The sequence below is a fragment of the Chaetodon trifascialis genome, chromosome 11 (assembly GCF_039877785.1).
Source record: "Chaetodon trifascialis isolate fChaTrf1 chromosome 11, fChaTrf1.hap1, whole genome shotgun sequence".
NCBI classification, from domain to species: domain Eukaryota; kingdom Metazoa; phylum Chordata; class Actinopteri; order Chaetodontiformes; family Chaetodontidae; genus Chaetodon; species Chaetodon trifascialis.
Window position 1 is genome coordinate 26950017 of NC_092066.1, and position 19449 is coordinate 26969465.

Consider the following 19449-nt stretch of genomic DNA (forward strand, 5'->3'; position numbering starts at 1 on the left):
ACTATCAGGCTGCCCAAATTCGTTGCTGAATATTCTCCAGTTGCTCCAGAACGCTGCAGCACATGTTCTGACAAAAACCAGGAAGCGAGATCATATTTCTCCCATACTCGCCACTTTGCACTGGCTCCCTGTAAAGTTTAGAATAGAGTTTAAAATTCTCCTCCTTACTTACAAAGCCATAAATGGCCAGGCACCTTCTTATCTTAAAGAGCTCATAGTACCTTATTGCCCTACTCGAACACTGCGTTCCCAGAATGCAGGTCTAGTTATGGTTCCTAAAGTCTTAAAAAGCAGAACAGGAGTCAGAGCATTTAGCTATCAAGCTCCTCTCCTGTGGAACCATCTTCCAGTCTTTGTCCGGGAGGCAGACACTGTCTCTACATTTAAGAGTAGGCTTAAAACTTTCCTTTTTGATAAAGCTTATAGTTAGGGCTGGCTCAGGCTTGTCCTGGACCAGCCCCTAGTTATGCTGCTATAGGATTAGACTGTCGGGGGACATCCAAAGATACACCGAGCTCCTCTGTCCTTCTGTCCCTCTCCATCCGCACGCTTTCATGTCCTACCACGGTGTGTTACTAACTTAGCTCCTTCCCCGGAGTCTCTGTGCTTTGTCGTCTTGCAGGTTCCCATAGACAGTGGCTGAATCTGGATTGTGGATTGCAGCTGCGTCTCCTGCCTTGGCCCTGCCTGACATCCACTGCAACTGCTACTGCTGTTATTACATCCACTGTCACTGTTACTGTGATTGCATGTCCGTCTCTCTGTCTCTCTCTCTCTCTCTCTATCTCTGACTGCATTTCTGTCTGTCTGTCTGTGTCTGTCTCCCTCTCCCTCTCTTGCTCTTCCTCTCTCACCCAACCGGTCGAGGCAGATGGCCGCCCACCCAGAGTCTGGTTCTGCTCGAGGTTTCTGCCTGTTAAAAGGAAGTTTTTCCTCGCCACTGTCGCCAAGTGCTTGCTCATGGGGGAATTGTTGGTTTCTTTGTAGATAAAAGAGCTTGGTCTGTACCAGCTCTATATGGAAAGTGTCCTGAGACAACTTCTGTTGTGATTTGGCGCTATACAAATAAAATTGAATTGAATTGAATAGAAGTACAGCATTACTCTCATCTACAAAAGTGGGAAACAAATGCACCTGGCTGACACTCTGTCCCGAGCTCCCATAAGAAGGACAGTTTTGATGTGATGACAGTCAACTACATATCCTCTTTTCGCCTTGAAACACACAGCTGAGGACACAACTCTGCAGACTCTCAGTGCTATCATCAGACATGAGTGGCCCAGCAAACAGCGCAGTCTTCCACACCCACCCCTACTTTCCATTCTGAGATGAACTAACAATTGAAAATGGTGTCATTATGAAGGGTCACAAGGCAGTCATCCCATACTCTCTACAAAAGGAGTACATCAGCATTATGCACAGAGGCCATCCTGGTGTACAAGCTCCTAAGCAGAGAGCAAGAGGTATTGTTTTTTGGCCCACAATGACAGATGACATTGAGAAAGAGATACAGTCATGTGCCGTCTGTAACAGCACGAAATCACACCAGCAGAAAGAACCACTCAAACTACACCCAGTCCCAGACTTGCCTTGGTCAACTATGGCAACGGACATCTTTGAATGGCACAATAAACAGTATCTGGTTCTGGTGGACTCATATTCAGGCTAGTACGAGATTGACCTGCTTCGCAACCTCACCTCAGCAACGGTTATTACAAAACTCAAGAGACACTTCTCAGTGCATGGAGCCTCTCATACACTGATATCAGACAATGCCTGACAGTTCACAAGCCAATGCTTCAAAGACTTTGCTACTCAGTGGGACTTCATTCATGTTACGAGCAGCCCAGAGTCTCCCCAATCCAATGGGTTAGCTGAAAGAGCTGTTCGCAGTGCTAAACAACTCATGGAGAAGTCTCACAGAGATGGGACTGATGTTTTTCTTAACCTCCTGAATGTCAGAAATGTGCCACGTGATGTAACGCTAGGATCACCTGCAAAGAGACTGATGTCAAGGCAGACACACACTACTCTCCCAGTCTCGAGCAAGCTGCTTGAACCACATATGCGTGAACAACAACAAGTGAAGGCACAGATTCTCAAAAAGAGACTGTCACAAAAGTTGTGCTATGACAAATCAAGCATGCCACTTCAACCTTTGATGACAGGACAGGTTGTCAGACTGCAAACCCCACATGGTTACAATCGCACAGGCATGATAAAGGGAATCTGTAAAGAGCCCAGATCCTACCTCATCCACTCAGAAGGAAAGCTGTATAGGAGGAATCGCCGACATATCCTGCCTGTTCTCGAGCCTGCTCCAGCACAGCCTACTTTAAGTGACAATGACCACCTACAGCACAATGAACAAAACTTGAAAGACAGTGGTACTCACACAAATGACAGACCAGAGATGATGAACACTAACCTGTCTGAGGTGCCATAAGCTGAGCTTCCCTCAAATACCACTGAGTGTCTGTTGCGACGATCTGCCTGGAGGTGTGGCTGTGCGCACTGCACCTGATGGCAGTGGACAGCAGAGCAAACGTGTCGGCAGGCGCGCGCTGTGTGCGCACCTCCATGACGCGCCTCAACAGGTGAGAGCAATTGAGGTAACCAGCAGCAGCAAATAATCCAAGACAAAGAAAGAACCCGCAGACGAAAACGGCTCAGCAGCAGCAGGAAAACAAGGACAAAGAAGGAACCTACGGACGAGAAACGCATGGGAAAGGGACTGGAAAAAAAAGAGGCTACCGGTAAGCTCATACATCTCACTGGACTCTTAAGTGTGTTTTTTGACTGCGCTGGTGAAGACACGTTTGAATTGTCGGACACTGCTGCTGAAGACACGTGTAAATTGTACTGCCTGCTTGTTTAAGTTAGTATTATTATTATTTGTGTGAGTAAAAGAAAAAAATGCAGCTTAAGTGCAATTTGTGTTATTTTTGATTACCTGTTTATTTGAATTAACATTTATTTATCTTACATAATTAGACAGAAAGTAGTTCATTGTTTGCTAAAACCTTTATTTAAAATAGTTTGAGTGGCAGTCAAATAAGTTTGCTTTATTTGAATTCATGGGAAGAAAGCTAAAAAACTGTTAAAAAATAACAAAATAAAATCTGTTTAATTTGTGTAAAATCCATATAAAATAATTTGGGTAAAATGAGTTAATTTAAAACATTGTTTAAAAATCTAGGGCTAAATTTCTGTTTACTTAAAACCTGATTAAGTTCGTGTTTAATTAATGATTATATTGATATAAAACATGCTTACTTTACTCAGTTGTAAAATATATGTATTTATATTTGTTTGGGGTTTTTTTGTGTTTTAAAGGTTTTTCACCTTGTCTCCTCTTCACTGCTTAAATAAAAATAAAGAAGAAAACGAGTGAAATCCTGTCGCACATCCAGTCCTTCCTTTTCAAGTGTGGGAAGCCATAGCGTTAAAGACACTTGACAGTGTCCTTACCGAACCCGCTCAGGTCCTATCAGTAAGCCAAACCCCAAATACAGAGACTAATCATACTTGACATAGTATCATCATACTATGCTGAGGCATTATTCTTATTTTCACTATGTTTATGCTTGTTCTGGTATAGTGACTGACTGATAATATTATTTACATTTTCAGCAGAATGTTTTCTGAATGCCATATCTGTTACTGAATAAGTTGTACTGAAGATTAGTTATTTTGGACATTTGATATGGCCAGTTGGATGCATGTCATTAGACAATTTTGTTGTAATACGGAGTGTAAGCTAAGGTAAGGGGATGTAGATCAGTCATTACGTTCACAGCTGTCTATATTGATCTGTTACTGATGCCGTAGTTTCTGATCAGTATGCTGCGCATGCGCACTAGGTCAGTATGGTGTTGAGCTCATGGTTCGGTGCTACTGTCATGCTTACTGTGCATCGTCGTCATGTGCCTATTAAACTAAGTTTGAAGCAACTCTACTTGATGTGTTTTTGAACACAGTTTCCAACAATCATTAAATCTGTTATCATTGTTATCGCTGTCTTCAACCTCTCCCTTGCCAAGTCCGTTATCCCCACATGCTTCAAGTTGTCAACAGAGTCCCTGTCCCAAAGAAACCTCAATCCAGCTGCCTGAATGACTACCAGTCAGTAGTTCTGATATCTGAGGCGCTTTGAGAGACTTGTCAAGTACTTCATTACCTCTTTCATAACTCTGATTTTGCAGGCTGCAGTTCATGTACCGCTGCAACAGATCAACAGATGATGCCATAAATCACCTCATCCACACTGCCCTGGCCAACCTGGAAATCTGGAAAGGGAATTATGTTAAAGGTCCCACACAATTAAAAGTGAGATTTCCATATCTTTTTTGATTACAAAATCAGTGCTATATAAATACAGTGAAAATATCAAAATGCTGAATCCACTGAGAAGTGCACACAGCCTGTTTTGGAAACTGTACCAGGAGCCATCTGGACTTCTGATTGTACTACACAGTCACCACCCTCAGCCAAGCCCGCTGTACAGGCTGTGGTTGCTCAGGCCTCAGAGAGCTGACCAATCACAGCAGACTGGGCTCTTTGGGAGGGGAACGTTAGAAACACAGGCACTAATGTGGTGTAGCAGAACTGACCTGTAATTGACCCTCTTTCCTCCTCTTTGGCATTCCTTCAGGAGAAATGGAGTTGTAAAACATCCCAACTTTCAAGAGCTATTGACCAACTGAACTATTGCAGGAGGTGCTAATTTGGAGAGAGACAAGATGTCTGGCTTAGAGACATCTCCTCCACACTCTTTCAGGGAAGCGGGAATACCAACACCTTCATATCAAAGTTTGCCTTCTCTTCACTATGTTTCTCATGGAAATGCTAGTTCTTTCTTGATAGCCCCATGGCAGATAAGAACGGTAAAACTGTCTGAATGAAAAGAGGAACCTGCAAAATCAGATAATGCTGATGGGTTGTAAATTAGACATTCCTGAAGCAAACTGTGTGCCTTCTTTCTAACACACCAGGATAATTGAATCTCTATGTTTGATTTAACTTTGGATTTTCTTACAGTGCCAAGCCCATAATCTGGATGATATCAATGCCTATGCAGTGATTCTAGGTTGTAAAATGACAAAGCTGTGATTTTAACTTTCCTACAAAATTTGTCTGAGATTCGACCATGGAACCATGCTGCCATCTAGAGGTTTGTAGTTATGCTGTTGTTGTTACATTAGATACTTGACATAAGACCATTATGATAAGTAGTAATAATCATTTCGGGCAAATATAGTCTGCCTTTCTTTATCTCTTTGTTATATTGTGTTAGCTATACCCTGGGTCATCATATATATATAAGGATGAGTTTAAGAAATTATTATCATGATTATTGTTGAATGTCGTCATTTGTTCATAAGAATTGTCTAACGCTGTTGTGAACAAGGTCGAAATGCCATTGGAAACGGATCATTTGAAATATATCTGATTGACCATAGTGAGAAGCAGATGAGCCCCTTTTACGAATCATTAATTAATCCTCCTCTATAAGGTGAAATCACATCGCTCGCCTGAAAGCCGTGTCACATGCGTGACAGCCTATTGGTGATTAGACACGCCTTGGAGGATAATACCGTCTGCAGCATGCAGCACAAACTCAAGTTTCTATTCTGTTCTCGTTTCTGTCAGTCTTAATTTTCTCATCATCTCTTACAGTGGTTTTCTTTGCTGAGTCTCCAGCCTTCTTTGTCTTAGTTTTGTCCAGTCATTTTGTTCTTCAAGTTTCTCCGTAAATTTTAGTCAAGTAATAATAATTTTGGAGACACTTTTCGACCGGCCATTGAGGAGGTTATCAATCTTATTGTTATCAGTTTAAAATCGTGCTTCACAGGCCCAACTAATCCGAAAACCTGCAGCCAGCTGTTGAACCTTTGGTTCAGGTTAAAACAATCACCCGGAGCCATTCCTCGTCTGCCACCGACGCCATCGAGTCCAGTTCCTGAAACATCACTGTCCAACATCAGCTCTCAACCTTGGTGTGCCTGGTCTCCCACCGGACTGCCGAGCAGATCGAGCTACAGGCGATCACTAGAAGCATCTTCGGGCCAGTTCGGAGCGGGCCTCGATAGGAACGCCACCAACCAAATAGGCATAGCGGGTTTGAATAAGAGTTGGTCCGTGAGGTTATGATACTGTTGATTTGCCTAAATTCTCTCAACTATTCGTTCAGTCACTTAACTTTACATTTGCGTCCATATTATTCCCTTAAAACTATTTCTGACTATCGCCAAACTTATTTTGCCATTGTGTTGCCATAAGTTTCTCTTTGTGTTATGCCATGTCACCTGTATCTTCTGTCGTACTACTCATGATACATTATTCATTATCTATAATTGTGTTTAATAAATAAGACTTTGATTCAAGTCGTGGTTAGACTGTGTCCTTTTGAGCTGGATATAAACGATCCCTGTATCTAGAGTTTACCTTTCAGATTATCAGACTGGTCTACTGTTGGTTCATTCAGTTCGTTCGTATTTCATCAGCGTTATAGCAGTTAATCCCTGCAGTCCTTCTTAGCTGAGGGAGGTGGTGCCCCGGTATTTTATCAATGAATGCAACATCAAATTCAGTTAATTCCCCTACATATTTATGGTGCCCGCCGCATAAGGTGAATTCAAATTGTTTTATTCAGTAATTAAGGCTTCATCGCATCATATCGGTGCTGACTTTCCACTGAGAATCTTATGTGCGCTGTTTTGGCTCAACTGTGTTTCTGTGCAGTTTTGAACTGTGGCTTTGTGTGCGAGCATTTCAACCCTGTGTACAAGCTATATATGTGTTCTTATCTTTCAGTGTAAATTAACTGGATTCTGATGATATTTTGAGCTCTGATGGAATATTGAAGTGTTTGAATCACATGCATGCCGTACGCTATTAATATTGAAAAGCCTGTTGGCACAGTATAACTGTGATGTTCCAGGGTTATAAATGTGTCCTGTATTAGTTCAGTTTGGCTGCAAGGTTCCAGCAAGTTTTGATTAATACAGACTCTACATATCTCTGTATCAGACTAGCTACCTGATAAGGGACGACTGCTTGACAGTGGAGGGTTAGGGTTAGGGTTAGTGGACAGTGGACATCCGCCTTGGTAAAGAACATAGACTCTTGATTTGCTTTAATAAAAGTTGTGACCAACGCTGGTCCAGTGTGAGAATTAAAAGAAGCGATTGCTAGCTTGTTTATGCGATGAACGGCCGATAAAAAGTTGTGATCAACGGCGGTCATTTGTGAACGTTTAAAAGAAGCATCTGTTGGTTTGGTGAATGCAGTGAATCGCCGATACGAGAGTGAACTCTTATTGAATGATCATAATAGCGATCTGATTACAGTCCAGTGAATTAGGCTTAGCCGAAGTGCCGATCTGAGGGTCTGAAAGGACCTGTGTTGAAAAGAGAATTAAAGAAAAGCTGCTGTGCCTATTTTATCTTGTTGAATCTTAACTTGTACAGCACCTGTCAAGTGGCTGTAGATCCGTTATCCAGACTATTCGTCGGAGTGGATCTTCCTTCGGTGTTAACCCGTTGCTAAGAAGCTAAAGTTAACTTGAGAGTATGTGGAAATTGGAGAATGGACAATTGAATTAAAAGTGGTTAACATTCTGTCTGAGGTTTCTGATAGTGAAAGCTGACTGTGTGTTTGAGACTGCTGCTGCTTGTTGTATCTGCCGATGTGAAGTTTATGAGCGCTGGAGCCCTACTGACGCGGGTCAGCCAGAACAGCTAGTCCTTTTCAGGGGGGTGGAGCTAAATGCGCCCACCTCTTTCGCTTGCTGCTCAGAGCATTTCTTTCAACTCTCCAGCGCCACTCTTAGTAATTCCAGTGTATTGGACCCTTGTCTTCCTCTACTGTGTGTAAAGATAACCACAGCGCCCCTGCTGGCTGGGTGAGGTTAACCCCTTAAGAAAGACAGAAACATAATACCTCCCTCTTGTGGACACTTCTGTTAACTGAGTTTGATGTGTGTTTTTCAATTTGTGTGTGCAATTCATGATAGTGTAATCTGTATTAACCCAACTGTATCATATTTTTCTCATTTAATCTCTTCTAAATTCCAATTACTCATTTAATCATTTTCTTCCTTATTTCAGTCAGGTTGATTGCCACTTACAATTTGACCATTGCTTTCAGTTCAAAGTTTGGTATTATCATTCATGCAGTGTTCATAGACTAAGTCTATGCTTGCTGACCCTAACGCATTGTCATAGTTCCATTACAGATTTCCTCCTTATTTATTTATTTAAGTAACCGCTAATACAGTAAATTATTCCCAAATTCAAACAACAAATAAAGCATCATTTCACTCATTTAATTGATTGGATCAAAGAATCAAATTAAATTTTGAAATTGGAGTTTTAAACTGAATTGGCAAATTCTCAAACAAAGCCAGAAGTATGCCTGTATACCTATAAAGAACACCTTAAATAAATAAAATAACAGTAAATAAACTTTGAAATTTACACACTTGCTTAGTTACTGAATTTAATCATTTATAAATTTTGTTATATGCTAAAGAAAATTTGAAATAAATAAAGTTAACATTTTAGAAAATAAATAAAAATTTTAAAAAACTTTTTAAAAAAATTTCTACACTTGTTTCTTGAACTTAACCATTTGTTAATTTTACTTTTATGCTATTGTGTTTTTATTTTTGGTTTCTTGAAGACACACACAAGCTCAAACTCTTTTAACCAAGCTGCCCTCTAACACGGTTAAAACCAGACTTCAACATGGCTGATTCAGATCATTCTCAACACTCCAGTAGTACGGACCATCCCGATAGCCTGGAGTTAGCGTTAATGGATCTGACCGGAGATTTGCTACCTGTATACCTAGACCAAATATATACTGCTGACCCCAAGGGCTTAGACGCTATCATGTCACAGTTAACCACTCCAGTAGTGAGTGATGAAGTTAGGAGTAAAGACTAGTCTAAAACGCTTGGAAGCATAGGAGTGGTGGTGACTGCCCAGCTCAAGCATGCGTATAAGTTATTAAAACAAGCAGAAGAGAGGCTAAGAGCCTACAAACACGAGGTTTAAGGCCTGCAGGAAAAGAATGAAACCCAGAAACAACCTCTGCTTGAGGTAGAAGGGCAAATACAGATGCTGGTCTCCACTGACGAGTCACAAGAAAATTAGGAAATATTTCTATTGAGAACTGAGGTTAGATGTCTGGAGGACACTCTCTACGAACGTGAGTCAGAACTAGCCCAAGTAAAAGACTGTCTGGAAAGAAGACCTGAATAAAATACTTCTCAAGGAATCCGAGAGTAAGGTGGAACACTTCGAGCACTAAATGCAACTCCAAGCTGAATCTGCAGAATCTGATCAAAAGTACATCCAAGACATGCGTCTACAACTGATGCAGGCTGAGGAACAAGCTAGTGAAGCACGCCACCAGCAAAAACTGATGGAAGCAAACTCCTTTTGGACATAAACAAAGGCGCCGAACATTCCTTGATGATTCCTTCCAAGAAGAGAAGAAAGACATTAAGTTGCTTGAAAACATCCAAAGGGATGCTTCCTCCCCACGAGTGCCGTTGGAACCTGCTTATGACCTGAGGAGTAGGAGGCTCTCACCCAATTGTGTAAGAGAAAGCCCCACTCAGCGTCCTAATCCAGCCACCTTTAACTATATGGCGCATGGGCCTACAGATAGAGACCTAGACAAGATTGCTCGTAATATAGCTCAGTTTGAACCAAACCTTGGTGGTTCAGATCAAACCAGCCAATATCTCAAAGACATCAAGTTTTATCTTCGTAAGTTTCCAGGTGCCACTGTTGATGATAAAATCTATCTAATCAAGGTGACATCTAACTGGGAGGTCAGCACGTTCATTGAAAGACAGCCCGACTGTGTCAGAAATGATTATGACTTGCTCTGTGAAACATTGCTGAAAGAATTCTCTGATCCTCTTTCCCAAACAGGCTTAACAGCTGCTCTCGCGGTCAAACAAGGAAGACAAGAGTCACCTCAACAGTATTACAACATTAATTCTTACAATTATTACTTCGGTGAGTTTCTTTGCTGCACCTCTTTCCACCATCTCATGCACTTGAGCTGTGTAGGCAGCCTGCCACTCAGGATCCCTCCTCAGCTGTTTTTCTGTTCTCAGTTCTTACGCCCTTTTACTCTGCCCTGTAGGTCAGCTTTCTCCTTTGCTGGGATCCAAACCTCCCAAGCCACCAGGCTTTCTGAACCAGCTTCGTCATAAAGGTGAATTGCATCTCATATCCACAATTTACAGCAGTGACAGGCATTGTAGAAACATCATTACAAACTCTCTCTGCATCTTGGATTGCAGTCAATAATTTGTCTTGATCATACTTGGACCATAGGTTGGTTTGAACTATTCTTCTGATCTCATCCAATCTTGTTTGATAATCAGCAATTGTTTTCTCCAGGTCAGCCTCCTATTGCTGGTCAAGCTTTACTTCCTCACCATCAGCTGTGTTGGCTTCAATGTCTGCTAGAAGGCCAGCTCTGTATTCATTCATTTGCTTCACTGACGTTTCAAGCTTCAGAGACGAGCCTGCTGAATTCATCTCACAGTTCAGCCTCAGTCATGCTCTGGGCCCATCTGCTGAGGAAGTTGGCTACCTTGGTGAAAGCACTTTTAGCTAAGGTCCTTTCCTGCTTCAGCTGCTACACTGTTTTCCAAAAAGCTTCCTCTGCTATTTTGCGAGGATCCCCTTCTGCGTCGATAGCTTTCTTCTGACTTTTAGCAGGCCTTTAATCCCTTTGTCCGTGTGCCACAGATGGTTATCAACTGTCAAGTTATGTATGGATTGTTCAGCTCCTGCCCAAACTTGAAATGGTCTGGTCAACTTTAAAGGTTTTTCGCAGCCATGGTTGACAGAACACTACAGGAGTGTGAGGTATGTGCACAATATAATATAAGGAAATCATTTACGGCACCACATATTCCACCACCAGATGTTCCTTTTCAATCTTTAATAATGGACTACATGTATCTGAACGTTTTAGTAGTGATAGACAGGTTTAGTAGATGGGTAGAAGCAGTTTCAACTGAAGGTCCAGACGCTAGAGCAGCAGCAAAGTTTCTGTGCAAAGAAGTTTTTCCAAGATTTGGCTTCCCAGACACAATATCCAAAGGAGACAATGGAGCTGCATTTGTAGCAGAAACAATAAAAGTAGCTCTAAAGATGCTAGGCATCAAACAGAAGTTTGGATGTGTCCACAGTCACAGGGAGAGTGAATGACACGCTGAAAGCAAAGCTTGCAAAAATTATGGCAGACAGCCAATAAAAGCTCAACTGGGTAGATGCACTACCACTCGGTTTAATGCCTATGCGAACACAAGCTAACTGACAAAAACACCACACGAGGCACTCACAGGGAGACCGATGCCAGTCCCCTTTTATAAAGGGACGTATGAGGGACCACTTGAGCAATGTGAAAGAGAACTGACCTGCTATCTGAGACACCTAACGCAAATACATAGAGCTGTGTTCCAACAGATGAAATTTGTTTCAGAGGAGAGGAATGCTGATATCCCAGAGCCGCTGAGGAAGATCATGCCTGGAGATTGGGTCTACGTGAAGGTATTCAAACGGAAGTGGGACCAAGCCAGACGAGAAGGATGCCTTAAGGTTATCCTAGCTACCCTAACTGCACTGAAGGTAGAGGGTAAGAAAGTTTGGTTTCATCTAAACCACTGCAGCAGAGCCAGAGAGCCAGACAGCCAGAGCCAGAGGGACAGCCATGCCTCCCAAGGGGGACCAGAAAGGGATGGCCACGCCTCCCATCTGGAAGAAAGACAGTCCCAAGAGCCACAAGGAGAAAGACGATCACAGAGACTGGCTGAGAGGAGAGGGCGTGAGAGTAGAGATTCAACAAGTAGTGGTTCACTGCAACCCAGACAGTCTCCTGAAGACGGTACAGGGGAAAATGATGAAAACATCCCTTGACCAACACCTAGTGCAAGGGGAGAAGATGAGGGCACCCCTAGGTCAACACTGGTGCAGGAGAAGGGACGTCATCACAGACATTTCCACCAGAACTTGACCCACTTAGCTTTTTCAATTGGCTACCCAGAGAACAGGACAGGTCTCCAGATGACTAGCTGGAGAGCTTTGATTATACTGGCCATAGGAGTGAGCCTAATACTCCTCAGTATAAAAGATCAACCAGTAAGAAGTACAACAGAACAAGAAAGATCGTAGAATGTGCCCTGGCTACAGACACTCACATATGTCAAATCAGCTCACTACAAACATTGATATTAGGACCAGATAGCATAACATTTAACACAGAAATAATCCACAAATAGTGCCTGATGGAAGGGGTGGTGGCAGTGAAGGTGCAATGTCCCCAAGTCGATGCACAGAAGTATATTTGCACGAAACCATGACTGCTGAAGAAGCAAATAAATTGATCCTAAACATACTGAAAAAAACATAAAACCAGAAGTGTAAAGGAGCTGTTAGATCAGGATGAAATATTGGGATGGGAAACCAATGTGTTTTATCAGTGGATGAAGTATTCAGCTAGACAGGTCAGCCAAAGTGCTTGCATTACATATCCCAGGAATAGATAAGAAAACATGTAAAAATCGGACTACCTGCTTTGCTTATTGTGTAACAGAAATGAAGAGCCTGAAAAGCTGTCCCAGGCAATTGAATAGTACATTTGAATCGTGGACACCACCCCTCACCAAAATAACAAAGGAGGTGGTGCATCCCTTCTGCATAGCAAGAGGAAATGACATTAAGAAGCAGATGAATGAGCTCAATAACAAAATGATGAAAAAGACTAAAAACATAACCCAGCTGTCCTTAAATGCAACAAAAGCCAGCACCAGTGAACCAGGAGTAAGAGTAAACATAGTAAAAGATGGCTTGCATCTTACAGGTGGCTGCTCATCCCAAGGCAGAATAGGAAACAGAACCAGTCTTATCGTGACGCCTATGTTACATACAGCATTACAAGTAAAGCAATGATACAATGTGAACAAATAATATTAGACGGACAGTGGTCATTAGGAATTATAGAAAACTACACAGTTTAAGTTCAATATGGGTTCCCTTCGTTACAAAATGGTACACTATTGCTGGCAGATATATTCTGGCTATGTGACAGCAATCAACAGGTGAAAGTGACTTACACAATGACCATACAATTGGACAGGGATGTGTGCGCCAGTTATGCTGACAGGGCAAATCACGATGATTGCAGCACGAGAAAATAACAAAACCCGGACAAACAGAACTAGAACCCGTCGAAGCATAGGTGAATCATGGAAACCATAAGATAAAATGTATGTAGCATGGAACCAAGAGCCTATAGGAGTGCCAGACAATCATAAAGCTGTAAGCGAACATTGGATAAAATCAGGACATGGTACAGGATGGCTATCATATGTAGGCCCCTTCCTAAACTGATGGATAGCACGAAACAGTAGATGGGTGAACTTCCTTTGGTATAACCAACAGCGATTTATTAATTGGGAGATAAAAAGATAAGATAAAAATAAAAAGAGCAACAAGATTTTTGCCAGGACAATTCCTTCTCCAGATCCAGAACAATGTAAACCCAGAGGTAACAATAACAGATGACGACATGGCACACACATATGTGACCAGCCATGAGCAAACCAGCAGCAAGTCTCCTGGGGGGCATTTTGAGTTATTTACAGATTCTAAAAGGATGTATGTAGACACTCCTCAAGCTAGTTTAGTGTGAAATCCAGCCTGAAAGATTCTCACCTACCAGGGGAGCCAGGTAACACAATGCTGCTTATTGCATCTCATTAACGTAAGTCCAACCCCCTACTGGTCTAGCTATCAGTGACATCTGGTATCTTTTAGCCCGCAGGACAGAAACTATCATAGTAGTTTGAACAACAGTTATCAAATGGAAATGGAAATTCTTTTGTTACAAATGCCCCTGAATAAAAATGAAAAACAAGAAAGGTAATATACTTAAGAGTTAGAAGGAGCAAAAGTAGATACTTACTTCTAATATAAAATAAAATAAAATAAATTCTGTCACTCTGTGTTGCAGTGGGATAGATCAGCCTGTTGCTGAATGAGCTGAATGAGTCATGTCAAGTCATGTCAACATTATTGTCAATACTGCTATATGTACAGGACATTAACAGAGGCTTGATGATCATAAACTCCACGATGGGTGAACAGTGTCTACAAATCACCACAGCGTCTTGACACCAAGCATCCCTGATATAAACACAGACCCCACCGCGGCAGGTCTTACCTCCTTCAATGAGGGCTCTGTCTGCTCGGTAGTATGTTAGCTGTTCCAGCTGGATGGCAGATATGCCATTTTTCCGTAAAGACGAAAACATAGCACTCTCTCACGGTCTGCTGGGTTGATCTCAGAAGGTGTATATAGTCCAGTTTGTTGTCCAAGGAGCATACATTGGCGAGTACGATAGATGGTACAGCCGGCTTGTGTGGATTTGCCGCTAGCCTGGTTGGGATACCCCCGCGCTTTCCCTTCTTCCGCCTCCTCTTGCACCGCCTGCGGTGCTTCCTCTGCGGGTGCGCTACAGTAGTGGGGGTCGTCTGGAAACCGGCCGAGGTCGAGTAACTCCTTAGCATGTACCGGGTTTAATTTGCAGATTACTGTATGGCCGATGTAAAAAAGAGTCCCATGGTTGTATGTGCGAATTGGGACAAAAAAGAGCTACCAGAAATATGTGTATCCACGCAGAGGTATCTATTGAATAGACATTGTATAGTCATCTCATGTATCCATCCATCCATCCATTTTCTATACCGTGTATCCCTTTCGGGATTGCGGGGGTGCTGGAGCCTATCCCAGCCGTCAACGGGCGAGAGGCGGGGTACACCCTGGACCGGTCGCCAGTCGATCGCAGGGCACAAACACACAACCATTCACACTCACACCTTTGGGCAATTTTACAGTCACCAATTAACCTAATGAGCATATTTTTGGTCTGTGAAACCCGGGAATCGAACCGCCAACCCTGTAGCTGTGAGGCATGCGCACTACCTGCTGTCCCACCGTGCCATCTCATGTATGGAAGTATGATATTCGAAGTTCAAAGTGTTTACGCCTCACTATCATTGGTAAGAGGTTTGCTGCATTTTTCTTCTTAGAAAATGTTTACATTTTCTTAGTTGTTCAGGATCCCTGTTAATAGTAGCATGGTAGAACCGCCAACGCTGTGACTTGTCTACTTGTTTACAGTCACAAAGGGGGGAAATGTAGTGTAATTTAAAAATGCACCAGTTAAATTGTTTAATCTTCTGAAATGCATACTCAACGTTGAAAATCATAGTTCATTGTTCCACCATTAGTATTTACTGTATTTTATATATTTCTATTTTTGTTTTATTTGATACACTAGATTCTACTGTTAGATTCATCCTTATTTTATTTATCTATTTGTTAGATTTGTTTTGGAGCCCCTAAGAATGTCACTATGTGTTGTACTGCAAATGACTGTATATAACAGTGAAACTTGATTTGATTTGAAATATTATTGAAGACACAGTGTTTTAAAAACTGGTCCGCTTAGTGTGGATGGAACAAAGTTTGGACAGAATAGACAGATTTGCTTTATATGCAAAGAAGGAAGTAGGGAGTTACCTTCGACGGACTGGTCCTCTGAAAGAAGGATCAAACCTGTGTGGTTCTCCTGGAAGAAACAAAAAATAAAATGGTTTAATGGATTTAGGCTAAACTGAATCAAATCAATGCCTGAAGAGGGGTAGATAATACAGTGGCTTAAAAGTGTGTGTGGTTAGTTACATGGTTGGTCACAGTCGACTGGTCCCAGTCAGGCAAGACACATTCAAAAGTATTGTCTTCTTGGTTATTTCACATCTCAAGCCTGTGACACTCACATGTTGTTTGTTAGGTAGAAGACTACCTGAACTAGAACCTGTTTTTGTTTCACTGAAAATGAATGCAAAAGAGGTAACATCATCTGCTAGGTGTGAAACTCATAAGTGGACTTATTTGTCTGTCCACAATTCAATCATCTGACAATGATGGATCCAAAGGACACAGTCTCTGTACATGCTCAGACACTAACAGGAAGCAGGACCACCAGTGGGTGTAGAAGCACTAAGCACAACGATAGAGCGATTGTAATGGTTGCCTAGGTCCACCTTGTGAAAGGTTTTTTGAGATGGAGAAGAATGTGAATGTTTGTATCTGACTATCATCTGGGCTGCACGGTAGCGCAGCCAGTAGTGCGCGTTCCTCACAGCAAGAAGGTTGCAGGTTCGATTCCCAGGTCAGGCCTTTCTCAGTTTGCATGTTCTTCCCGTGCATGCGTGGGTTCTCTCCGGGCTTCCTCCCACAGACCAAAAACATGCTCATTGACTCTAAATTGCCCCTAGGTGTGAGTGTGAATGGTTGTGTGTATGTGCCCTGTGATCGGCTGGTGACCGGTCCAGGGTGTAACCCGCCTCTCGCCCGTTGACAGCTGAGATAGGCTCCGGCCCCCCCGCGACCCCAAAAGGGATAAGCGGCATAGAAAATGCATGTTCAAATTCCATTGAAAATGGATGGATGGATGACTGTCATCTCCCATTACCTTTTTTATGTAATGAGTATTATCAATGACCATATTCCTGCAACACAGGCACAATGCACTATGAAAAAGACTCTTTGTTATTAATTGTTAATTTTATTTTCTGAGTGCTTCAGATGTGGTAAAAGGGTAAGTAACATTGGTCGCAGAAGCGAGAGAGAGAGAGGAGGAGGAGAGCGTTTGGAGGTCAGCGGCATGGGAGGACACTCAATCTACTTTCCTTGGATTGTGGATTAAAACCAAGGTATCGATTGTTTTGGGGGGTCTGAAGTGGGCCTCTGCAGCATCACAAGCTGGACCTGGTTGCCAAAGAGACGGATCAGGTAAGATAGGAAGTGGAAGAGAAGATCTCTCTGTCTCTGTCTCTGTCTCTCTCTCTCTCTGACTGCATTTCTGTCTGTCTGTCTGTCTGTCTGTCTGTCTGTCTGTCTCACTCTCCCTCTCTTGCTCTTCCTCTCTCACCCAACCGGTCGAGGCAGATGGCCGCCCACCCAGAGTCTGGTTCTGCTCGAGGTTTCTGCCTCTTAAAAGGAAGTTTTTCCTCGCCACTGTCGGCAAGTGCTTGCTCATGGGGGAATTGTTGGTTTCTTTGTAGATAAAAGAGCTTGGTCTGTACCAGCTCTATATGGAAAGTGTCCTGAGACAACTTCTGTTGTGATTTGGCGCTATACAAATAAAATTGAATTGAATTGAATTGAAGATAGCACAGTTTTTTTTACAGAGCAAAGCTACGGCACTTACCACACACCTGCCTCTCTAAGCTGAGCTTTTTTTGTTTGTTCCTTTCTTTGGACTTGGACTTATGAACATATGGACTTATGGGAATCGAACTTTCATCAGGATTAATTTATTTAGCACTGTGAGGGTCATGTTTTTTGACTTCTCCAGTGCATTCAACACCATTTGTCCAGGTTTACTGGGTGACAAGCTGACAGCGATACAGGTGGACGCCCCCCTAGTGTCCTGGATTGTGGACTACCTGACTGGCAGACCACAGTATGTGTGCCTGCAACGCTGTGTGCCAGACAGAGTGGTCAGAAACACTCTCTCTCCCTTCCTCTTCACCCTCTACACCACGGACTTCAACAATTGCACAGAGACCTGCCACCTTCAGAAGTTTTCTGATGACTCTGCGATAGTGATGTATCAGCAAGGGCGATGAGGAGGAGTACAGGGCTGCTGTGGACAACTTTGTCACATGGTGCGAACAGAACCATCTGCAACTTAATGTGGCAAAGACTAAGGGACTGGTAGTGGACCTTAGGAGAACCAGGCACTGGGGTGACCCCTCTTTCCATCCAGGGGGTCAGTGTGGACATTGTGGAGGATTACAAGTACCTGGGGGTACATACTAACAATAAACTGGACTGGGCAAAGAACACTGACGCTCTCTACAGGAAGGACCAGAGTCATCTCTATTTCCTGAGGCGACTGAGGTCATTCAACATCTGCTGGACTACGCTCAGGATTTTCCATGAGTCTGTGGTGGCAAGTGCTATTCTCTATGCTGTTGCGTGCTGGGGCAGCAGGCTGAGGATGGCAGATGCCAACAGATTCAACAAACTGATCCGCAAGGCCAGTGACGTTGTGGTGATGGAATGTGACTCTCTGACGGTGACGTCAGAGAGGAGGATGCTGACTAAGCTATGGACTATCATGGACAATGTCTTACACCCACTTCATGATGTGCTGGCCAGGCTCAGGAGTACGTTCAGTGAGAGACTCATCCCACCTAAACTCAGGACTGGACGCTACAGGAAATCATTCCTGCCTGTGGCCATAAACCTGTGCAACTCCTCCCTCTGAATGGCCCTTGGACTTTTCACTCATGCTGTTACATATTTGACTAAACTTTGCACATCCGTTACTTGAACATCTGTTACTTTGCATATCCGTTTGTAATACTTTGCAGATCTGTATGTATTACTTTGCACATACTTTGCACACCCGTTTGTATATACTGTTTATTTTTTCTCAGTATATATATATATATTGTTTTATATTCTGTTCTATGTTTTGTGGTATATTTTGTTTTATATATATATTCTCAATATAAATATTTTGTTTTATATTTTCTTTTTATATATGTAGTTCTCTCTCTTTTCTTTCTTTTTCTAATTTTATTCTAATTCCATTCTTGTAAGGAGCACTGCAACTAAAACAATTTCCCCTTGGGGATTAATGAAGGATTTCTGATTCTGATTCTGATTAATGAATTGTAGAAAACCCTAAGGTTTGAACTGAGTGTATGTGTTGATTTTGTTTTGAAATTGTTTGCAGGCGACCGCATCACACTGTCTTTGTTTGAGCCATCCCACAGCAGACGCGATTTAAGTTTGCTTTCATTTCAATAAATTCTGGAATCAGAACTTTCTGAAGCATTTTTGTTACTTAATAATTTCAACATTGATTTTGGTTGTGATTTGGTTCATGTTTGTGTTTGAAATCCATGTGTTTAGTTTGACTGACTAGTCCCTGGGGGTGAATTAACATCACGCACATCCAATCTGCCCGTGACCTAGAGTCAAGCATAGTAGCCCTAGGAGAATTGTTACAGAGTGAAGGCCCGGGAGCGGGATTGCATCATATTTTTTTTATATTGTATGTGTGGTTGAAAGGAACCTACTGTAAGAGACTCTGGGAATTCTTGATGTGCTATAAGCAAAGCATTTTAAAGGTGACATATTGTGAGGCTTTTTCAATAAGTTACATAGGTCTGTGATTTCCATAAAACATGTTTTTGAAGCTGTATGCTGGAAACAGCCTTTAGGAAAAGAGATTCTTGCCTCCTTCTATTTCCCTGTTTCAGTCCCTTTCAGATTGTGTTGTTTCTGGTGTTGGTAGCCTTAAAGCTTTAAATGCAAATGAGCTGCTGC

The 19449-nt window shown here is 42.4% G+C and overlaps 1 protein-coding gene across 1 annotated transcript in view; it reads right to left on the reverse strand.

Annotated features, from left to right (window-relative positions):
• Nucleotides 1–19449, reverse strand: part of LOC139339140 (choline transporter-like protein 5-A) — a 167729-nt gene that overhangs the window by 108495 nt on the left and 39785 nt on the right. Inside the window, exon 2 of the mRNA XM_070974623.1 lies at nt 15622–15670. Coding sequence (XP_070830724.1) covers nt 15622–15670 — 49 coding nt within the window. The remainder of the gene's footprint in view (nt 1–15621; nt 15671–19449) is intronic.